Source organism: Coturnix japonica, chromosome Z, assembly GCF_054131305.1.
Source record: "Coturnix japonica strain WE chromosome Z, WE-NBRP24, whole genome shotgun sequence".
Lineage (NCBI taxonomy): Eukaryota > Metazoa > Chordata > Aves > Galliformes > Phasianidae > Coturnix > Coturnix japonica.
This window is the reverse complement of record NC_140702.1, coordinates 61,957,873-61,982,274: the sequence shown is the minus strand read 5'-3', so window position 1 is coordinate 61,982,274 and position 24,402 is coordinate 61,957,873. Positions and strand designations below refer to the sequence as shown.

Genomic DNA, 24,402 nt, shown 5'->3' with positions numbered 1-24,402 from the left:
CGACGATGCCACACCGCACACGCGGCCGTCCACTTCACCAGGCACAGACAGGAACAAACCAGAGGCTGGGGGGGGGGTGTTGAAACAACACGATCTTTGAGAACCTCTTCAACTCAGGACATTGTATAGCTCTGCTGCCCCGCTCAGCCCTGGAGGTGCGGCTCCTCCCGCTGCCGGGCAGGCCGCGCCCTCCGCCCCCTCCACCCCTCCTAGCTCAGGTATCAGGCGAAACTGGTCGGGCGTGCGGGAGAGGACGGCGGCTGGAGCGGAGGGAGGATGGCAGTGCGCCGCGGGCTGTGCGTGCTGCTGCTGCTGCTCAGCGCCCTGATAGCGGCTGCCGCTGCCACCGGTGAGACGGAGCGGGGTCCGCGGGATGTGGGGCGAGCGGGTGGGCTCTGCGGGCAGCCCTTCCTCGGGGCTGGGAGCTGGGAGCAGCGTGGTGCTGCGCTTCGTATAACCGGGTGTGGGAGCTGTTGGTGACCTGAGCCGCGGCTAGCAACTTGCCCGAGGCTGTATCAGGAAAAAAACACGAACAGAACAGCGAACTTTTGCTTCTGTTTTTCTTTTTTCGTTTTGGTTTTTTTCTTTCTTCTTTTTTTTTTTTTTCCTTTTACCCCCTTAATTTTAATCCCTACTTTTGTTAGATTAAATCGCTTTTTTTTTTTTTTTTTTGGATATTCGTGTTATTTGGGGGGGGGGGTGGGAGGGGGGGGAAGAGACGTTGACATTTTGCTGCTTTAATTTTGCTGCCCCACTGCCGTATCTCTGTGTGCACTTTGCACTGTACTGTTCTACATTCATTCCGACCGTGCCTTCTTATGTAGTAAAAGTATATGCGTAAGGGCTGTGTAAATAATGAAGTCAGGCTTGTGGTAGGTCCTGCTTTCTCAGCACGCAGACACTAGGTTTTTATTACATGGTTATCAGCTGCGTGTTTGAACCGGGGCGTGATAGCAGCAGATGCTGTGTTCGGCTTTGCTGTGTGTAGGTAACGTTTAGGCTCAGTGTTTGTCTGTGCTGTCTGGAACTGTTGTAAGTTTGGCAGACAGAAGGCAGACAGCGTGAAATCCTTGGGCGGTGAAAATCAGTGAGGTGTTAGGTGCAAATTTCGTGGTTGAGCACAGAGTCGGTGACGTGGGTTTGCCTCCTGGTAGCCCCGTTATCTGAGCTGTGACTGTGGAGGCGACTTAGCAGGGGAAAGCGGTGAGCTTCAGCACTGCAGACGGGTGCTTGATTTTCTGATGTTGAGATGGGAGAGAGCTAGTGATAGGATTCCCTCTGTGCCGAGATGTGCTGCAGAGGACATGGTTCAGGGACAGCATGATCTAGTGCCTGATTTAGTGGTTTGCCTAAAGCAGGGGGGGTTGGAACTAGATGATCTTTGAGGCCCTTTCCAACCCAAGGTAGTCTGTGTTCTTTGTTTTCTTTACCCAAACTTAATGGCTCTGTGATTCTAAATCAGGAGACATGGCTGTTGTCCAGCAGGCTCATGCGTTGTAGAGTTAGAGTGAATCTGTGCTGCTGAACCAAGCACTAGGATAGTCATAACCATAGTCCTGTGCAGATATTGCCACCACGACCTGCAATACGAGATACCCTGTGCTACCAACACTTATGTATCTGCAGGGTAGGCGTAGTAGTTCATTTTGTGCGCTGCAGGTTGTAACTGAAGAAGCATTCGAACATTCTCAGGCATGCAGTCACATTTTTGTGTGGTTCTTTGTGAAGCCAGGAGCTGGACTTTGATCCTTGTGGGTCTCTTCCAAGTTGGGAAATTTTGTAATTCTATGATTCTGGACAAAAAGCAAAGGTGTTGAAATGGTCTTTTGGTGTGGAAGGAATCTGTTGGTCCCCGTGATGGCTCTTAAGCTTTTCCCGTGGGCAGATAAGCAAGTTAACTGCATTCTCTGTGTTTGAGTCAGGCTGGGTGAAACTCTGCTTGGAAAAAAACAGCAATTGTTATGGAAAACAGTGAGCACTGAAGGAATAAGAAAGGACTGTAGAAAATGCACATACCTAACAAAGGATTGGTTACCCTGGGAGGGAGTGTTAACAGCAACGGAAACAGGATGCAGAACTGTCTCCCTATGCATGCAGGCTGGGCTAATAAAAGCTGCCTGGTAACAGCAGTATAATTCTGAAGCCGAAACCAAAAGAAGTGAGCATGAAAGTCAAATTTGGTGTCTGAAATAATCTGTTTAATTTGACCATGTCTTTGAAGACAGAACAAAAAATAGTAACAATAAAACTATTGTCCTTGTTCTATCATTCTTGCAATACTAATTGTGGATCGTGTGCTCTTCAATCTACTTTGTGTTGCTTTTGTTCTTCAGTGTTGTACTAAAGCTATAGGGTTTTTGGAGATTATTTTTGATAATACATTTCAAACAAGCCTATGAACATCAGTGGCAAAGCTCATGGCCAACTTGTTGTCAATTGGGACTCCCAGGTCCTTCTCCACAGGGCTTCTTTCGAGCAGGTCAGACCCTAGACTGTACTGATAGAATCATAGAATGGCCTGGTTTGAAAAGGACCTCAAACATCATCTAGTTTCAACCCCCCTGCTGTGAGCAGGGTTACCAACCACCAGGCTGTCCAGAGCCACATCCAGCCCAGCCTTGAATTCCTTCACAGATGGGACATCCAATACCTCTCTGGGCAACTTGTTCCAGTGTGTCAGCACCTTCTGAGTAAAAAGCTTCTTCCTGATATCTAACCTAAATCTCCCCTTTCTTAGTGTAAAACTGTTCCTCCTTGTCTTATCACAGCCATTCCTCCTCCTGTATATACACTCCCTTCAAGTACTGGAAGGTCACAATGAGGTCTTCTTGGAGTATTCTTTTCTCCAACTGAGAACTGGGCTAAACAAGCCTGGATCCTTCTCAGTCCACCCCACCACCCACTCATCTGTCCCACACCTCCTCAGCTTACCAATGGGGATGTTATGAAAGAAGACAGTGTAAAAAGCCTTGTTGAAGTCAAGGTAGAAAACATGCATTGCTCTTCCCCCCATCTACCCAGGCTGTGATGACATTATAGATGGCTACCAGATGGGACAAGCATGGTTCCCCCTTGGTGAATCCATGTTGACTGCTCATGACAATCACCTTTTCTTCCACTTGCTTGGAGGTTACATATGGAGTAAGTTGTTCCATTAAGACCCAGAGATGAAAGTGAGCTTGGCTGACTTGTAGTTTCTCAACTCCTCTTTCTTGCCCTTTTTGAAGACTGGAGGGACAGTGGTTTTCCTCCAGTTCACATGCACGCTCTTGTTCTCCATGACCTTTCATAGATGATAGAGAGTGGCTTGCCAGTTCCCTAAGCACTTGTGGGTATATACCATTGGGAACCATGGGTTTGTGTGCATCAGGTTTGCCTATATGATCTCCAACCAGATACTCCTCAATCAAGGAGAAGTCCTTGTTTTTCCAGCCTCTTCAGGATTCTGGGATTTCTGAGAGGCAATTTTAGTGGTAAAGACTGAAGCAAGAAGGCACTCAGTAACTCTGCCTTTCTGGAGTCCTTCATTACCAGGGCACCTACCACATCTGGCAGTGGCCCCACATTTTCCCTCATCTTCCATTTGCCTTTCTTGTTGTTCTTGACCTCCCTAACCAGGTTTAATTCAAAGTTGGCCTGAGCCTTTCTCAGTGCATCCTTTTGTGCCCTGACAACATTCCCATATTCCTCCCAAGTGGTCAGACCCCTTTTCCACATTGCATAGACTTTCTTCTTCCACTTGAGATTTTTGCTGAGCTCCTTGCTCATCCATGCAGGACTCCTGCCACCTTTGCCTGATTTCTTACTCTTATGGATGCAGCAATCATAAGCTTGGAAGAAGTGGTGTTTGAATGTCTACCAACTCTCTTGGGCCTGTTTACCTTCCAGTGCTATAACCCACGAGATCCAAGTAGGTCCTTGAACTAGTTGACTAGTTCAGAAGAGTCAACATAGTTTACATGGAAGAAACAAGGCAGAAAGTAGGACTGCAACCCTGAACTTCAACTATGTTGACTCTACTGAAGTTCAGGGTTGTAGTCCTACTTTCTGCCTTGTTTCTTCCACGTAAAGTCCTGAACCCCACTGTCTTGTGGTCTCTGCATTCAAGGCTACCCTCAGCCTTCCCGTTCCCAAGCAGTAAGAACAAGGCCCAGCAGCACGCTTCTCTTTGGCTCCTCCACCATTTATGTCAGAAAGTTATTTTTAATTCACTGCAGGAACCTCCTAGGCTGTGTTTGCCTGGCTGTGTTGTTTTTCCAGCAAATACCAGGATGGTTGAAATACCCCTAGGAGCCAGCACCTGTGATTGTGATGCTACTTTTTGGCTGTCTGTAGAAGGCCTCATCAGCTCCCTCCTGATCAGACAGTCTGTAGTAAACACCTACAACGGTGTACCCATGTGAACCTTCCCCTTAACTCTGATCCATAAGCTCTCCACTCATTCATCACTAGGCAGAGCTTGATGTATTCCAGTTGCTGTCTCACAAAAAGAGCAACTCCATCACCTTGCCTTGCAGGCCCATGTTTCCTAAAAAGGACATATCCATTCATTACAGCATTCCAGTCATGCAAGCTCTCCCACCATATCTTTGTGATTACAGGGGGACTGTGATCCTGAGGCACACATATTTCTAGTCTTTCTGCTTACTCCCCGTGCTGTGTGCATTGGTATACAGACACTCCAGGGAGGAGGAGGGAGTAGAGGATGCATGTTTCCCTAAAAGAATACAAGAGGAACATCTGTAGCTATGTGCCCCTTTGTGGTGGCTGACCTTTTGGCTCATACTGTGGGAGGCAACTAAGGAACATTTATCACTGTTCCAGTTGGCCTGGTTTATTCCCCAGTTGGTTGCAAAAGCATGAGCATTGCAATTTTTTACATATTTTTACATTTTATAAACATCTAAAGGGAGGTAGGAGGCAAATGGATGAGGCCCAGCTGTGCTTAGTGGTGTGCAGTGATAAGATGAGGAATCTTCCTGGAATCTTGAACATAGGAAGTTCTGTACTAACACGTGGAAGAACTTCTTGAAGGTAAGGGTGAAGGAGAACCAGCACAGGTTCCCTAGAGAAGTTGTAGAGTCTCCTGTTTCTTCAAGGTAAGGGTGATGGAGCACCAGCACAGGTTCATTAGAGAAGTTGTAGAGTCTCCTGTTGAGATATTCAAGACCCATCTGGACACCTACTTGTACAACCTACTGCATAGAACCCACTTTAGCATAGGAGTTGGCCTTTATGATCTCTTGAGGTCACTTCCAGCCCCTGCAATCCTGTGATTTTGGAGCTTGTCCCACAAGTCTTTCTGTTTAAAGCCTGGCTTACTGTTCTGGTCATCCTGCTGTCAGAGGTTGCTATGCCTTTTCTAGGCAGGTGAATCCAATCCTTCCCTGGTGGGTTACCTATTTCATTGAAAGTCCCGTCATCCTAAGAACCAAAACCCTCATAGAAGTACCAGCTATGTAGCCGAGAATTGATACACATTATATGTCTGTTTCTGATCACCTGTTTTGACAATCTGTGCTGGAAAACATGCATACTTGTGTAATTATGTGGTTCTCATCTGATAATTGTTATGCTTGAAAATTTAAGCTGTTAAGCATTTTTTATTTTCAAATTATGTCAGAAACAGTAATCACTGAATGAAAAGGAGTCACACTTAGACACTGTTGTTGGCTTCTTACACACAAACCAGTTTGGTTAAGAAAGCTCTTCATACTCCTGTAGGCTTTTTTCTGTTATTTATTTTGTTAATGTTGTGTTGTTTTGGGTTGGGGGAGTTGGGGCTGTTTTTGTTGATGGTGGTGGTTTTTTATTCCCCAGTACAGATATTGATAGAAACTGTGATATGGGTAAATTACTTCTACCACAAGCAGTCATGTTTCACATCCACTCAGTCTGCCATGGTGGATTTTTGTCTGACTCTTTGGAACAGAGTTATTGCATTGACATTTTCTGTTAGTGCAGTTTGACTAGACTGTGCAAGTGGACTCTATTGGGTATGGAAGGTGTTGCAGTGGGAGTGTCTGGACTGAGCCATATGAAGGCTGTCATACAAGACAGTCAGTGTCTGGTTTACCTATATGGTTTTCAGGTTTATGTGGCATACAAAGATACAGAGAAAAACCTGAAGTAATAACTTTCTGTTCTATAAAGCAGTGTAGTGATTTGGGTGGAAATTGTAGAGACTGCTTAACTACCTTATCTGCGAATCGGAAGGAGATTACAGATGTCTGGCCCTTCTGCATCTTGTTGGGCAAAAAGTTAGTCTGTTCATATCTAGCTTTGGATATGATATAATACCTTTCTTCAGAAGTATTTTACACACAGAATCATAGAATCACTCAGGTTGGAAAAGACATTAGAGATCATCAAGTCCAACCATAACCTAACCATACTACCCTAACAACTCTGCACTAAATCATGTCCCTGAGCACCAGATCCAAATGGTTTTTAAACAGATCCAGGGGTGGTGACTCAAACACCTTGATTCCTTGATTCCTACACACATAGCTTCCTGAATTGCATTCCAGTTGTTCCAGTTCTAGCTAGTCTGAGGACAGCGTGTCCCTTTCCTGGAGGCATTCAAGGTGAGGTTGGATGGGGCCCTGGGCAGTTTGGTCTAGTGCCTTATTAGTCAGAAACCCTGCTCACAGCAGCAGGGTTTGGAACTATATGATCTTTGGGGTCCCTTCCAACCCAAGCCATTCTATCATTTTTTGCTCTATTTTCTGCCTACCTAATTTTGAGGCCATCTCATCTAAGAAACTGGTACTGCATATATGTTGGATGCCTGCTGCAGAGTTTTGTGAATCTCAGTGCTTAAGCAATCTGGCAGCATCGTGAAAAAGGACAGTAGTGCTGTGGGATCCTTAAAGCAGTTTCTGTTTCAACTGTTGAGCTAGTAGGAGCACATGATGATGTGGGAAAGTTTTCTAGTAGTTGATACAATCCTTGAATAAGGATGTAGGTGTTTGGATAATAAACTTAAAAGGAAGAAAAATTGTCAAGCATTAGAAAACATTTAATTTTTCTATTGATAAGGCCCTCTTTAATTGTATAGTGTAAATCATGCTACCTAGTGTATCTTAAAGAACTTCAAAAAAACATCAAGACAAATTGAGAAAAATAAATAACAGCAATTTCTCAATTTTTATTTCTTTTTTCTAGAGAGAAGTAGAACCAGCAGTTCAAAAGGAAGAAGTTTTGCTGGTCAGAAGGTTCCGAATACTAATAACGCCTCTGAGGAGTCATACAAAGTGGATGATTTTGCAGCAAAAGTCCTTACAGGAAAACTGACTACAGTTTTTCTTCCCATTGTCTATATCATTGTCTTTATCATTGGTTTGCCAAGCAATGCTCTGGCCATCTGGGTCTTTTTTTTCAGAACAAAGAAGAAACATCCTGCTGTGATTTATATGGTTAACTTGGCATTGGCAGACCTTCTTTTTGTTGTCTGGTTCCCACTGAAGATTGCGTACCACATAAATGGCAATAACTGGCTATTTGGGGAAGGTCTCTGCAAAGTACTTGTTGGATTTTTTTACGGAAATATGTACTGCTCCATTCTTTTTATGACATGTCTCAGTGTGCAGAGGTATTGGGTTGTAGTGAATCCCATTGTGCACTCAAGAAGGAAGTCTGAAATTGCCCTGGGCATCTCCCTTGCTATCTGGATACTGATTTTGTTGGGAACCATTCCACTGTATCTTGTTAATCAGACAGTGTATATTTCAGACCTTAACATCACTACCTGCCACGATGTGTTGCCTGAAAATATTTTGGCTCATGACATGTTCAAGTACTTTCTCTCACTTGCAATTGGACTCTTCCTAATTCCAGCTCTCATCACTGCTGTTGCTTACATACTAATGATTAAGACTCTGAATGCTTCAATCTCAGATATAAGCACTGGGAAGAAACGAAAAAGAGCAATCAAGATCATAATTGCTGTCCTGTCCATGTATCTCATATGTTTTACACCAAGCAATGTGCTACTTGTTGTGCACTATCTGCTACTCAAAAACTATAACCAAAGCTCTCTGTACATGTCATACATAACTGCGCTGTGTCTGTCCACTCTGAACAGTTGTATTGATCCATTCATTTACTATTATATTTCAAAAGACTTCAGAGACAATCTTAAAAATGCTCTTCTTTGCCAAAGTGTGCGAACTACACGGAGGATGCAGGTCTCTCTCTCATCAGGCAGATACCCCAAGAAATCTAATTCTTACTCTTCGAACTCAAATGGAACCACTAAATCAACCTATTGACTTCAGTCCTAGAACAAAGACTGTGATGAGAAAGTTATTTTGTATAAGAGTTTGAAGAATTAACTTTGTGGTTTTTTTATTCACATTTGAAGCGTAGATGTCAGAACTGACAGGTGATCTTGTACAGAATTAGCAAATAGATAAATCTTCTAACTAGGCTGAAAAAGAAAAAAAAAATCATGACATTTCTGATGCTTTGCCGGCCTCAAAGTGTGTTGAGGTTGAAGACATTTTTGTTCAATATTGAAGTTCTCTAAATGCAAAATGTCACTGAAATGTTTTATAGAGCCACTAGTACATTTAATTAACAGATAAATCTGTTTTGTTTGGCTTTAACTGTAATGAACAGTTAAACTCGTTATGTCCAGTGTTGCTCTGTGTACATGCTTACACTGAATACTGTTTAAACAGAAGGAAAGGAAAATCTATTTCACTATATTGTTGTGCGTCCAGAAACATGAGAGCTTATTATTTGCTGTATAATACAATCTTACATTGTTTTCCAAAAGTTTTAAATATTAACATAGTAGAAGCCTGGTGAGATTATTGTGTTAAACTGGCAAGCTGAACCTGTTATCAGCTAGCACTGGATAAATAAAATGTTAGTTGAGATAATAAACTGTTACTTAGTGCTTGCCAAAACCTGATCTTAAATGGGTATATTTAACAAAATTTTGATTAGTAGCATTGATGTTTTTATATAACACCTTGTATTTTTTAAGATATCTAAATAAGACTTCTTTTTTTATTATTTTTGTGTGTAACAAATTTGAATTGCCTGCTTTCTTTAATGCTTTTATGTACTCTTCAAATGGCTTAGCAGTTCAACTTGCCTGGTTTCAGAGAGATTATTCTGAATAGTGAATTAGGAACCTGACAGCTACAGCTGTAACATAAGAATTTGTCAAGTAGGATTACCTGTTGATGCATTTCATTGGAACATACCTCCATTTCCTTCAGATAACTAAACCAGATGGGTTTAGAACTCAGGGAAAACTATGAGAGATAAAACACGTTAATAAAGATACTGGACTTCAACATTATTGGATTTCTAAAATACCTTAAATCCTTCTCCCCCATCCATAATATTTGTTACCACTGAGGAATATGGAAATGAATTTACTTAACAATCTGAAAAGCTGCTGTTATTACAGCTGGTGGTAGGATTAAAACACATTTTCTCACATCTTCTGGCCCTTCTAAGTCTCACCAGGCTGTACATTGCACTGATGCCTAAGTGAACTATCTGAGACTTAGATGGAGCCAGATCCCTACAAACAGATAAGCAAACAGAGAAGCTGTCAGTCCGAACAACACTCTGGAACAACTGATAAATAGATGGGAAATAGCCAGCCTTTTGGGGATCTTCAACTGTTGCAAGAATTGAAACAGTTTTGTACAGTTTAAAGGCTGCAAGTATTCCTGTAATAAATACTGTGTTATGAACTCTTTTGTTGTTGTTCTCTTGTGATTACCTGCTTTTGTTCTCGTCAGTTCAGTCCCTTGTTTTATTCACTGGTTTCCACATTCTCCACCTGCTTTTCTGATGAGCTCATGCCTCACCCTATATAAAGATTTGCTCGTTAGAACTTTCACTCTGTTGTGATAAACTTGTAATTGTTACTGAAGTCAATGAACATCTCTCCTAAGCAGCTGTAGATTCAGTAGTTTTCTTCCACACATAGTAAAATCTAAGAAGTTTGTTTAATGTGTTTGACCACTCCTTTTAAGGACTAAAAAGCCCTCCTTTTTGTTTGCTGCAATCTTGTCTACTAATTCTAGCCAGATACTTAATACAAAAGTGGAATTATGGTTATATGGTATCCCAGTAGTCCTAAATAAAGCAGCAAGTCATTTTAATGGATGTCTTAAGAGCAGAGTACAGCTCTTTAGGTTGCACAGAACACAAGTGCTTTTTAGGCATGAAAGCTGTGTTTCTACCAGGAAACATGAAGAGCAAGTATTGAAATAATTGCTTTTTTATTATTGAACTGAAGATGTAATGTAGCATCCTTAACAGAAGATAACTGCTCAAGGACATACCTTACTGTAAAGATTTAACATCTAAATTCTTCCCTTATTCTGCACACAATAAATGGAGTTTGAGAATGTCTGTTTTTTTTTTTTTTCTGCTTCTGAATAGCCTAATGTGCTTCCTGCTTTATGTGCAGTAATGAGTAACTCGAAGGGCATCCAGTTCATATGATTGGAGTGGTGCCTGAGCTCTGAACACTACCTGAGTTCTGCCAGGAGTCCAAGGGTTAAAGGCTGTATGTTTGTCATGATTTTGGCTAAGGTACACTAAATTTTCTTTCTAGAGGCTCGTATGATGGTGTGTTTGTGATTTTTAGTGTTGGCACACTGATGTCCTCAGTAAGCACTGCTCACACAGAGCCAAAGATTTTTCTCATGCTGCCTTGCTGGAGGGGACACAGCCAGGACAGCTGACCCAAACTGACCAAAGGGATGAACATCCCTTGTAGCTTGGAGTGCCATACTCAGCAGCAAGTGCAGAGAGAAAGGAGGAGAAAGGGAGAATGTTTGGAATGATACTGTTTGTCTTCCCACCAAACAACCTTCATATCTAATGAGCTGTGCTCTCCTGGAAGTGGCTGAACAACTGTGCCAATGGGAAGCAGCAAATGAGTTCCTTGTTTTGCTTTGCTAGTGTGTACAGCTTTTGCTTTACCTAGTGAACTGTTTTCTCTCAGCCCACAAGTCTGCAAACTCTTATTTCCTGATTGCCTTCCCCATCCCACTGGGAAGAGTGAGTAAGCAACTTTGCGGTGCGGAGATGCCTTCAAGGTTAATCTACAGTAGTCCTTTTGGTGCCCAGCATGGGAAACAAAGGGTTAGAGATGTTCACAGATACAATTAGACTGTGGAGTGTGCCAGACCAAATTTAAAGATATTAAAGCTGTTTCACTGCTAACTGGTAGGCTGTGGTTGTTACTGGGCTTGCTTGCCTTACAATATATTAGATATATTAGAGTCTAGTGCTTATTAGAGGCTGCTTTTTTTTTTTTTTTTTTTTCTTCCTTATTCTAATCCTTATCATCTTGCTTTGCTTTGCCTGGAGGTGTTGTGATAACAGTCATGTCCCTGGGCTGGCAGATAATCATGGTCTCAGTTCTATCCCCGTGCTGATGTACTGGTCAGGTTGAGACCAAGCTGAACTCAAGTCAATGAGACTGACCTGTGGATGAGCCCACATGGGAGCACGTACACCTTGAAGCATCTGTGGCTACAGATAAGGCCACTCCAGAGTGAGTATTCATCAGAGTGTCTGTGGCCATGGTGAAGTCTGTGTCTCAGCAGGTACATCTTGCAGCATCCAAGTCTCTGGATTATGCCATGCTAGTATACCCTGAAGTGTCTGTGGTCATGGATAGGACTGTGACACATCAGTGTCTGAAAGGACCTCTGAAGGATCTCTTGTGAATGAAAAAAGCTGCACCAGAGCAGGTTTTTTAAAATTAATATTTTTATTTGTTTGTTTGTTTGTACTTATACCTCAAAACAACTGTGAATATGGACAAGTCCACACCACAGAAAGTATACTTCTGGGAAAGCTGTGGCCTGTTAGTAATTGTTGTGTACACTAGAACAGGTAGACTTCAAAGCATCCGTGACTGTCTACATTGTAGACAGGGTAGGTACACAACATGGATGATAGACTGTGATTCAAGGATGAGGCGACACTGAAGCAGGTACACTTCTCAGGGACCGCTGAAAATGGTGTCCTGGTTTCTGCTGGGACAGTGTTGATTTTCTTCATTATGTCTGGCATGATGCTTAGGGTTTGGCTGAAATATAGTAAATTATTTTCATAGAGGCTCATATGTTGCTGTGTTCAGGATTTTTGGTGATGACACCTTGATGTTTCAGTTGTTGCTCTCACTGAGCACTGAAAAGATATCTTCAGTCATGTTTCTTTTTTCAGTATAGATTATTAATCTCCATTTTTTATTTGCCTTTGCTGTTTTACTGATATAATCTGGGGGGCTTGTTTTGGGGTGCTGGGATTCATTCTATTTTCTAATGCAGGTGGGAGTCATCTTCCTCAGTATCAAACTATTGCAGGGTTAGGAGAAGAAGAAAAGAACAGATTCTGAGAACTTCATCAAATGTCCAACAGTTTTTAAGATCTTTATCTTCAAGGTAAATAATCCCGTCTGTTTCTTCCTGTGCCTTGACCCATGTATGAAGAAGAGCAAACTAATCTGCAGATACAGAAGAGGAACCTTTATAAGAATTAGTTTGTTCTCTTGTTTTATTTCTGCTAAAACAATGACAAATAGTGGCAAGCTTTTAGTAAAGTAGTAGCATTGTTTTTTAAAAAGATTTTCCCATCTATAGCTGCAATGGAAGCCCCCATCCTGAATTTAAGAAGGGTTAATTTTGCTCCCATTAATTGGCAGGTAGGCCAGGCTATCTGTGGTGCAAAGGATAATAAAAGTGGCTGCAAGTTTGAAGAAAATGTGCCTATGGTTAGAGTGCTGTATGCCACCTGGTATCCTGGAAGAGCATTTTAAGTTGGCTTGCCACAGTCCTGTTCCTCTTCCCCTCCTTTCTATGGCATTGCTATTACGCAGCTGAATAGGAAAGGTTAGAGGGTGGATACAGCAGAAAACTAGCACTACTGAAATGTAGTGCTTAGCTGACTTAAAGACACTTGAATTGACAGCTGAGTTCCTGTGCAGCCAGACAGAGATGGGGCAAAAACTGTTAGCCCAGGAGGGTGAAACTGGCTATTAAGCTCTTTCTGGAACTGTACACTCAAACAGGACCAGTTGGAATGAAGGCAGTCACCTTCAGCAAATGACTTTTGAGCAGTTACAGTGCTAACTTGGCAATTTGAACACCAAAAGGTAGAAGAAAACCCTCCCCGCCTATGGCTGAGAGAAGGCTTGGATGCCACAAAAACAAGTGTCAACTAACTCAAAATCAGTGTAATTTATGTGCACATTGTCATGGTTACACAAACGGCTCAAGCATGTGTTGCTGCTAATAGGCTGTAACGAAGAGTTTGCTCTGCCCTGGCTGCTGGATCACACCATTCTTTCATTCTGTTACCGGCATGTGTGACCTTGCAATGGATTGGTTCAGTGAAAAGTAATCAGTTAAAGTTAAACCTGGAGTAGAGAGTGAGGCAAAGGTTTATTTTGTCATGTAACAGCATTTGTCTGGTTGCTGAGGGATTGGCTTAGCATGAGGAAGAGAAGCAGCTTCTGTCTTTCAGTGTCAGCACCAGTTCACACTGTGGGTCTGCAAAGCAAGTTGAAGTAGAGGAGCTGCAGTAAGAAGATAGGAATGGCTTTGGTGGCACAGACCCAGGCCCCACCACCTGCTCACTATGCCCGGAGACATTTAACTGTGCCAGCAGACAGCAGAACAGCAGGGCTGGGGAAGTTTCTCACATTTCAGCATCATGAAGGTGTTGTGCTATGGGCCTCAGAATAAAAAATGAGACAAGCACCCTCACAAAATCCAGCTACCAAAGGATGAGGGTTCCCTAAAGTCTGTTATGGATGGTCTGCTAGAAACATCAGTGAGTTGTTTTGTGGCTAAAATCAAACTCTTCTTGCTTGCTTCGAATCAGTGCCTTAATGGCACTCAGTTCTTAAAGAAGAAGAGTGTGTGAACAAATCTGTGATCACCTTGTCCATGCCTGCTGCAATTTTGTAGGCCAGTATCACATTCCCCTTCTCAACTACTTTCCAGGCTGAGGCTTCCTGGCCCACTCAGTTACTCCAGACACAATTCAACAGGTAATACTTCCATTTCTTTCTCTACTCTGTCCCTCAGCAACATAGAATATCCAAGCCACAGATGGTAGAGTGATGAGTGCTGTTTTACTCCCAGTTATTTTCCCAATACTTCCCAACATTTAATTCTTCAATTATAGTTATGTTTTTTAATCTGCACTGGGTTTATATTTTCATGAAACTGCTTGTAATTCAGTATGGCACTCCAGAGTGATCATAGTTTTTCACCCATAATTGTATAAAGCAAGCTGTTTTTTTTCTTTTTGCAGCTCACTTTACAGTTATTTATACTCAGTTCACCTGTCAATTCATTGCTCAGTGTTGCAAAGTTCTTCTGTAAGCCTTTGTGGTCTGCAGAAGACCTTATTGCCTTGACTGACTTTGTATCTTCATCAAACTTTTATTCCTCACTGCTTAAACCTTTTCAGACCAGTTATGAATGTGCAGAACTGGTCCAGCACTCCACTGGTAAGCTCCCTTTGTTGTGAACAACAAACATTTTCCTGCTGACCTTTGTGTCCTGTCTTGGAAATCCAGGTAGTGTGTGTTCTAGCCTTCATGTGTGTCCTTCCTCTTCCAAGAACTCCAAAAAGCTGTTAAACCCTGACTTCTTTTTACAAAAACTATAGTGGCTTTTCCTCAAAAGGTGCAAATGTTCCTCAGTAATGGCTCTGGCTATAACTTCCACTAATTGGCTAAGTATCGACATAAGTATAGATATCTGGCTTATAGGACCATGCTCTCTTGGACCCTACAGAACTTTCTTTTAATTATAGATTAAGACATTGGTTTCTAGAAGTGCAATTTCTGCAGGAGGTAATGTGCTACTGCTATGATTTCAGTTATTTTATTCCTGAGTTTTCACAGTAATCCTTGTTGAATACCATCTGGGTCCAGCAATTTTAACATTCATTTTATATTGACCGTAGACATGCAATACATTGCTAAATGTGAAGCTCTCTTGGGAATCAAGCACTGTCATTTTTCTCAGTATCGATAACTCTGTAGACTTAGAGACAATTATTTTCCAAGCACTGTTTTCTGGCAGGACCGGTATAACAGGATGACTATGTAGTCAGCTCACTGTTATCTAGGCCAAAGGAGGTGGAGATACATTGGATAATGGAAAAAATACTAGCGATTGTGAAGGGTGCACTGAGTGCCCTGCAGAAATGCTTGGATCTATGAGGACTAACGTTCCAGTGCCAGTCAGTATAACACAAACTTCACAATCATTTAAGTGTGGCTACAGACAGCCTCCCTGTTAGCCTCATTCTGTGGTGACCGGGTGAAGGAGGAAAGGTGTACTTGGTCCTGTATGTACATGGAGGTAGATAGGATTGTAGCAGTGCTAGAGCCTGCAAACCACCTGCAACTGTCCTTTGATACTGTCCCACACAAAATCTTTGTTTCTAAACTGAAGAGACATGGATGTGATGGATGGAGCATTCAGTGGATAAGGAATTATTTGGATGACCATGCTCAAAGAGTTGCAGTCAATGGTTCAATGTCATGGTGGAGACGAGTGATGGATGATGTCCCTCAGGGCTTGGTGTTGTGGTTTAACCGTAAGACAGCTCAGCACCACACAGCTGTTTGCTCACTCACTCTCAGTGAGTTGGTGGAGATAATTAGAAAAAGAAATTAAAATTTGGGTTGACATAATTAAGTTTAATAAGGTAGAAAAGAATGGGAATCATAATAATTATAATGAAGATAAAATAATATGTAAAACTTGTGATGCAATCAATGCAGCTGCTCAACACCCACTGACTGATGCCTAAGCAGCAGCTTCCCACTGCCAACCAACTCCCCCCAGGTTTACTGCTGAGCATGGAATCAAATGGTATAGAATTTCCTGTTATCCACCCTTCCTTTTGTTCACTCATCCTGGCTGTGTCCCCTTCCAGCTCTGTGCAACCGCAGCCTCCTCTCTGACAGGGATACACAAGAAGCTGAAATATCCTTGGCTTTGTGTAAGCACTGCTCAGCAACAACTAAAACAATGGTGTGTAACCAATATTATTCTCATTCTAAATCCAAGATTCAGCACCATACCAACTTTTTCTTCCATACCAGGAAGAAAATTAACTCTATCCCAGCTGCAAACAGGACAGTCAGTACTGGGACTGATATTATTTAATGACATTGTTGGTAAAGTGGACGGTAGGATTGAGTGCACTCTTTAGGTTTTCTGAGGACACCAAGCTGTGTGGTGTGATTGACATACTAGACGGAAAGGATGCCATCCAGAGGGATCATGGAATATTTGAAAGGATGGCATATACAAAACTTAGAAAACTCGGCAAGGCAGTCCCAAGCACAGATAAGGACTGGGGAATGAGTCAATTGAGGACAGTTTGTGGAGAAGGATTTAGAAATGTTCCTCTCTGTGGAAGGTGCTTTCCTGTCACGTATGCTGCCAGCTGTTGGATGTAGTGTGAAGGTGTTTAACCATCACCTGGGTACTATGTTTTGCCACAGCAGACTCCAGCAGACAATCCATGTGAAAAAAACCTGATGAACCATGATAGCAAGAACCCTAAGGGGACTGTAACCCAGAGGCAGCACCTTTGCAGGTAAAATTTATTCCATCTGGTCTCCATGGGATTTTTACTCTGGTTGTGAAGGACACGTCCACGGCAAAAGTTATGTTAAATGTTTGGAGTGCTTTACCAGCAGTTTGCTGGTAACATGCTTTTCATATGGACTAAACTTCATTCATTTGTTTGAAGTTATTAATAATATGCAGTGATGAGCATTAGTGAGCACCTGTATAATGAAGCAAGAGAACCTAGTGTGGGAGGAGAACAAAAGTCTGTACGCAACTGATCTGCATTAAGGTGTTAAGAGAAATGATGTAGTAGGGTAACTACTTTCAGCTCTGGCAGCTGGTTACCTCCAGCCCTGAGACAGATGCATGAAACCAGACAGCTCTATGGGAATTGCTGTCCATGACTGATGGCATTTGGTCAAATATTGCATCCATCAAGTAACAAATGCTCTGACTGAGAACAAGCATGAGCTAGCACATGTAAGGATGACTGCCTATTGCAGTTAGCAGCTGCCTTTGTTTCCATGACTGCACTTGTGCTTTTTGCCTCACCTGGAAGAAGCAAAATGCTGGGAATTGTGTGGTCTGCATGTCTGAGATAAACCTTTTGTACAGGTCATTTGATTTACTCCAAGTTAGGGTGCTTGTCAGGTCTTTGACCACGCAGAAGAAGAAAGCAGTGCATGGAAGTATTGCTGAATGCAACAGCATTCAGATTTTGTCTACGCTGGGTCTGAATCTAGGGCAGTAAGTACTTCTAGTGCTGTGTTTTAGCAATAGGGCGTGTGCTGATTCTGGATGATGGTCTGTGAGGGTGACTGCCCTATCGCTTAATGGCACTGTGGGATGCAGGGAAGAAGAGAAAATATGTAATAGGCCTGGGTGTGCATTTTGGAGCACCTAAAAAACTAACATAAGAAAGCAAAGGGTATGTTCTCTTTGAAGTGGCTGGCATGCTTAAAAAAAAAAAAAAAAGAGAAGAAAAAAGGAGGAAATCATTAGCTTATATAACTAAAACAAAAATAAATAAAAGATACAATGTGTAAAGGGAGTTTTCCAGAGGAGTCTCCTTATGTCACACATTTACAAAAGGCAGAAATGAGAGGAATAGGAAGAAAACAAAAGAAGCAATAGATGACTCAGAAGAGTGTGGGCTGGGAAGAGAACATCATGCTCTAATGCCCTCTGGCATGTGGCTGGCAGTGGCTTAGGACCAGCGTACACTTACAGCTTGACATGCCTGACCTCCTGACATTTTGTCTTGAATCCCCAGTCAGGCAAATCCATCTTTTTTTCTGTGAGCTGATGAACTGAATAATGTGCTTCAGTCTAAAATATTATGGACAAGACACAAGTTCATAGCATGTTGGATGCAAGTGATTTTATATCACATTCAAATGTGGACTTTTGGGGTTAAAACATGCACCCTCACTTTTGCATATTAAATTCCTATCAGTGGAAGACTTATGATATGGAAATCATACTCACCAAAATATCTGCAGAAGAAGGGCGAAAATGATGTGGGATCATGGCTTCTCAGACAGCAGTCAGAGATACATCCACTGTATTAGTCAAGCTGTATGCCCAAGATGACACTGGTGATATTTAGGAGCTGGCTGAGGATGCTGTTCGTCAGATGAATCTCAAGAGAAAAGAACTTTAAATATAGAAACATGTTTGACCAAAAACAGCAAAAACAAAACAAAACAAAATAAACAATACCATGATTAAATGCTCCCTCTTCCGTGTCTAGCTGATACTGCATATTTTCTTTAATATGAACAACTATGAAAGATTTAACCCAGCTTTCCCTCTGATGTGCAGATAGTTTTGCAGTCACCACTTCAAAATACACCAATCAGATGCTAGAGAAGGAATTATCAGCTGTTATTAAATACCCCCACTAAGCTTGAAACTGGGAAAGCAGACTGCTAAGAAGAGATACAGGGCTCCTGAAGGGTACTTTTTGAAGTAGGATATTCTCATAGCATTTTCCATTCTCCCCATTCTTTGATCTAAAACACTGTTAAGCTGAATTGTTCTAGTGTAATCTTATCTGAGTAAAAAATATTGTTGTTTACCAGCTGTAATCCTCAGCTTTCTGAACTAGTACAATATGCAGAAGTTTATTATGTGCGATAGATGATTTTTTCTTTATTTGCACAGTTTCTGTGCCCATGTGAAGACTGCTAGCATGGAAATGTTGCTTTACCTTCAAATGCCTGTCTGAAAACTTAATGCATGTTTACCATGGGCACTGTAGCTACAAATAACTGCAATCCCTAAATTGGAAAGATAGGATCTGAAGACTGGACTATTTAGTGGATAAGGAATTGGTTACATTTTTCAGCCTCGAGAAGTGAAGGTTCCAGGGGGACCTCATTGTGGCCTTTCATTGCTAAAAGGAAGCTTATAAACTGGAGGGTGACTGACTTCTTACATAGATAGATAGTGATAGGGATAACAGTCTTAAACTAATAGAGGGAAATTCAGATTAGATGCTAGGATACACACATGGTAATGAGGCATTGGAACAGGTTCCCCAGAGACACAATGGATGCCCCAATCCTGGAAGCATTCAAGGCCAGTTTGGATGGTGTATTGCCATGGATGGGGTCAGCACAAACATCACAGACACCAAGTTAAAGAAGTGTGCTTATCTTTACTTAAATTTAAACAATGAGAAAATATAAGTGAAATGATGCAGCAAGAATGAAATGGAACAAGACAATGCACCTAACCGTTACCACATGAGGATAGAGTCAGTGATTAAGAAAGATGTATCATCAATTGCCCTAATACTTTGCAGTCATCCAGATCTGCAGTTGCTGGGGATCCCTGACTACAATGAGGATTTGGAGAGCCCTTCCCAACAGCTGGGAGGTCCTACACAGTGCATCCACTCTTATGTGAAGTCTCCAGCTTTCGCTAAAAGAGAGGCCAGCTTTTATATTGTTGAATAAACAAGTTTATGTGACAATTAGGCAGGAACATCTGGTTTCATTCTCCCTCAAGCCTGGCCAGGGTTAAAGGAGGAACCAATAAAGTTTGTGTACTAGTAGGTCTTGACACTATGCTTCTAAGCAAGGAAAGATTATTACATTCTCATATCCTTTTATCTAAGCTACATCTCTTGTTAAAGAGATGTTTTGTCCAAGATATGTATTTTGCTAGTGATCATACATTTTTCACTAATGATTCACTACTGATGATATATAATACAGTGTTGTGAGATCCATCTAGAGGTCATCTCTGGTTCAAAGCCCACTGTTCTGGCCTAAGTACTTCAGATGATACTAAGTACTTCAGTGATCTGGTGGGTGGCAATACTGCCAATGGCAGTGACTGGAAATGTGTGAACCTTAAGTTCACTTCCAGCCTAAGGTGTGCTATGATCCTATGATTCTGTGGCTCTCTGATAATGTGATTATACAATTCTATGAGGGCAGTAACTCAGGTTTCTTCACAAGATGAGAATGGAGTTAAACAAGAAATAATGTATTAAGAAAAAAAATGAAATCTTTTCCCCTCTCTGAACAATTTCAGGGTCCCTTTTGTGTATTTTTTACAGTCTTCTATTTTTCTCAGTACAGAATTGTAATATTCCTGTAAGGTACTACAAGTTTGTTACTGTTTGGTCTCAAGGACAGCGCTCAGGCCGGGATGCAGCTTTAGAGCTGCAACTCATCTTGTCAGGTGAGTCAGGAACTGCTGGGAGTGCTGGACCTGTTCAGTAAGGGGGGCCCTGCATCATCAAATGAGATGATGACAGTATCAGCTTTTTATTTTAATTCAAATTTCTCTTGATAGCAAACAAGAATGAGGAATGCCTGGACTCAGACTCTGATAAGAAAATCTAGATGCTATGCCATGCTATTATTTAGGAGATTTCAGTGGGCCAGAAACATCTGTAATTCTGGTTATTGGAAGTCCTTGTTCATTTGCTGTATGAATGCAAAATTTTCCTTTGATGGCTACTAGAATAAAACACATCAATATCTGTTATACTTCCTGTTTCAGTGACCACTGGAAGATGGAACATATGCATGAAATCGATAAAGGTACCTCAATTAGAGCACTATTCACCTACAGCTGTAATCACTGCTAATACAATACAGCTTTCTGCCACACTTCTGCATCATACTCAGTGCACAGTATTGTGACTCCACTAAGTAGGAAACCCATGTGTTCAATATTGCTTCTTGCTATCTGGAAATGAGAATATTTGCATTAAAAGGGAACATACTTGAACACCTAGTTCAGCACAATGGAAGAATGCGTTAGGATGTGCTTTTGCCCCAGGAGCCTGCCAGTCATTTAGATCTGCTGAGATCCGGATGAGAGCAAGGAAGGATGGTCATTTTGCTACCAGTTTTTAGTCTATGGATGGCAGGGTGTTCGAATCCCCCCTGTGGTGCAAGTGGTAGAAGTGCCGCTCCGCTACACAGGCTCAAATCCTGGGGGTTGGACTCGATGATCTCTAAGGTCCCTTCCAACCCACATGAGACTATTACCTATTACCTATTATCACTTTGTATCGACAAAAGTACACATGAAATCTAATTTAATAGCAGTCTTGACCTTTGTGTCAGATTGTCCTCCAACCTCTGGAAATACCAGAGGGATGATGAATATTTAAAGAACTCTTAAGCAATGCCAAAGGAATTCTGATGGAAAAGACTTTAAATAAATATAAAGCCTGATTTTGAATGTAATCACTGGGGAAAATGTAGAAAAAATATTTGCAAAGAAAATAAAAGCTTAAATTAAAAAAATGCTACAGAGTATGCATGCCAGTGACATTCTCCTTTTCATATCTTAAGGTATTTGCCCAAATATTTGGAAAAGCAAATAACAGATATTCATATCGTTCTGATTATGAATAAATCCATGTCACTGAGATATGTGCTTCTCACAAGGTATGATCTGTTATTAAACTCTTCTGGGTAATGAATATAGAAAGCTCACACAAATAAGAGACTTTGAATGTAACTTCCGCAGTGTTCTGTGTCTCATAAGAACTTAAACTGTGATGCGTGTCCCTTTGAAGTAAAAAGAGGACCCACCAATCAAAGATGGAATGTTATTCAGTGCGGCAGGGAGGAGATGGGAAGGAAGTTCTGTGAATGTGACACCATCTCTTTCAAGGCTTTGTCACAGGGGTACTTGGAAAGTACAGCGTAAGAGCAATAAAACATTACTCATCCTTTCAGAAGTCAGCAGAGCAGTAAATTTCAAAGTGGATTTATGCACAACTGCTGTTTTCCACAGCAGATACAATAACTACTTTTAGTGGCACTAAGACAAAGCAGTTAATTGTTCTGTGGGACTTCTCTCTGTCCTAACTTTAACTCACCAGTTGTAATCCATTTCAGTGATTTCATTCCAGTTTATTTCCAGATTTTAATGATGTTTTTTTGGTTGTGATTTGTTCGGTTGAGTAGTAGTTCCACAGTCACTTGTGTCTACCTCTTCTCCTCCAGTGTTTGTTTAATCGTTGGTTTTATGCATTAAAAGTGTTTGCTGAAAGTTAGTCCATTCAGACTGCTCATGTGCAATTAATATAGTGGACTGGAAAGTCTAGAGCAAGATCATGGGGTATGTATGACTCATAATCTGTAGAGTGAGCCCTGATGAGGCAGCTGAAGCACGGTGGGGGTGTGGGTCAGGAAGCCGACATGCAGCCCGCAGGGTTATGGTGTTGTGTGACTCAATAGAGGAATCCAGCTGCTGGCCTGGGGCTCAGAGGAGGCACTGGCAGAGCTGGCGAGGCTGGGGGTTTCTGCTATGCTCTGCCAGATGAGAGATGGAGGCACAACAGCAGGACAGCGTGAGCTGGCTGTTGCTTAGAATCATAGAATCATACAGGTTGAAAAAGATCTTAAAGATCATCAGGTCCAACCACAACCTAACCACAGTACGCTTACTCTAACAACCCTCTGCTAAATCATATCACAGTGGTGCTTATTTTTGTCCAAATGGAAGTGAAACGCACAGCCCTAAATCCTAGGTACACTCTAAGATGTGAAGAGATAGTGATGCCCCTTGGCTTCCTCAGTTCCTACTGGCATTTCTGTTGTTTGTGGTTCACACATGCATGCACTAATAATGGATAGGGAGCTAAGAGATATGATTTAGTGGTTTTTATGTAGGTATGGTAAAGGGAAGATGGTTGGACTAGATGATCTTGTAGGTCCTCTCCAACCTTGTATTCTATGATTCTATGCAACATATCTCTGGGCCATTATTTATGGTGTTCATTAAACATGGAACAACCACCTAATTTCCTTGTCTTTTAAAGAAAATCTAACCAATTGTTCCTCCCAAACACCTGCCTCTGGCTCTTACTCTACATCAGTTGTTGTTTTTTAACAGTCTGCCTGGCTTCTGTTAGTACTTGCATTGCTCCTGTATTGCGAGTCCAGTTTCATTCTTAGTGCCATCCAAAATCTACTCTTCTGGACCAGACCCCTCAAAGCACCTGTAGCTATATGAGAAATGAGGCCATTCAGGAAGGACCACATGTGCTTCCTGCCGACAGAGCCTGGAAATGGCTGTTGTGTCTGCTCTGAACTTTTTAATGAATGTTCTCCCTGCTGCAAAACTACAGAGACAGCCATCAAAATGATACAGTCCTCCAGGAAAGCAGACACTATCAGAATAAGTGCTTGTTCCACATTATTCTTTGGACAGATGTTTTAACCTAATTTTAACTGGCCTTTAGCATTAGACAAAAGCTATTACTAGCCCTGTAACCTGCTAGAAGTGGTGTCAGATGCTGCTACCCAGGGAAACAGATTAGCATGTGACAAGGGTAATACTTGCCCAGAACACTCATCACATGTCCAGTGATTTGCATTTTGAAGATGTTTTGATGACACAAGCTTTTATAAGTTAACAGTAAATATTTTCCATGCATTTGTCAAATCAAGCGGTTTCGCAGATTGTAAGTATTATTTAGTTGTTTTGAGCTAGTTTCTTTTCATTTTTTTTTCTCCTTGTTTTTATATTGGAAAACACCATGACCAATTACTTCTTGCTCATCTTTCCCATGCTACTCTCATCTACATGAATATACTCGCTCAGTTATGTCCTTCCACAGATGCCTTCTGTAATTATCTGTTTCTAACATAAAAACTGCTTCTGATCTTCTCTTCTCCTTACCTCTTCCAACCTTGCTGTGCTGTTTGAAAGATGAGGATGCTGGGACCACCACTGTATCGATGAAGTCAGCCCTTTTGCACTTATTCAGTTTACTTGTTCTGTTTTCTTTTTCTTTCCCAAACCTGTTTATTTTCAGTCTATTACTGGGTCAACATTTTCACTTGCTCTGTGTGTACATTTTTATGTCAGTAAAAAACCTTTATCTTTTCATTATTCATGCCTTTTCACAGATCACTGATAAATGTTTTGATTAGCGCAGATTCCTGTAGAATTCCACTGGCAATTTCAGTTTACCCATAGAGATCAATAATTTATTCCTGATATCCTATATTTCAGTTAGTCACGTATCTGTATGGGACTTTTCCTTTTATACCGTGGCTTCTTTCTTTCTGTGAACAAGTAAGGGGAGAGGTCAGCCATTCATAGTTTCTTCAAGGGAACATCAGCAGATGTGAGCTATGACTTCCCTTTACTTTTCCCCAGTACATTACTTATATTAATGTTTCCAGCATTCTGCTTTTGAGACTGGGCTCCTCTTTATCTATTCTGACAGTATATTTACTGTCAGCATGTCTCTGGGTATTGCATATCCTTTAGCATGTCCCCTTCTCCATCCTGCAGGAGCCCCTTCTTATTTAGATTG

General features: G+C 41.6%; 1 protein-coding gene and 1 long non-coding RNA gene across 2 annotated transcripts; one reads left to right on the top strand and one right to left on the bottom strand.

Annotated features, from left to right (window-relative positions):
- Positions 1 to 245: 245 nt before the first annotated feature.
- Positions 246 to 9,719, top strand: F2RL1 (F2R like trypsin receptor 1). Its single transcript, XM_015848640.3, has 2 exons — positions 246 to 349; positions 7,168 to 9,719. The coding sequence occupies exons 1-2, from the start codon at positions 277 to 279 to the stop codon at positions 8,271 to 8,273; spliced, it is 1,179 nt and encodes a 392-aa protein (XP_015704126.2). The 5' UTR covers positions 246 to 276; the 3' UTR covers positions 8,274 to 9,719.
- A 2,020-nt stretch (positions 9,720 to 11,739) lies between these two features.
- LOC107305883 (uncharacterized) lies at positions 11,740 to 18,222 on the bottom strand. The gene is made up of 2 exons (XR_001551914.3): positions 18,084 to 18,222; positions 11,740 to 12,496 (listed from the first exon to the last, which is right to left on the bottom strand). It is a non-coding gene; the product is annotated as an uncharacterized LOC107305883 (long non-coding RNA).
- Positions 18,223 to 24,402: the final 6,180 nt, after the last annotated feature.

Bases quoted from the DNA above. Each gene is read 5' to 3' on its own strand.
- F2RL1 (XM_015848640.3), top strand. From the start codon at position 277: ATGGCAGTGCGCCGCGGGCTGTGCGTGCTGCTGCTGCTGCTCAGCGCC. The intron at 350-7,167 runs GTGAGACGGAGC...TCTTTTTTCTAG, and splicing joins AGCGGCTGCCGCTGCCACCG to AGAGAAGTAGAACCAGCAGT.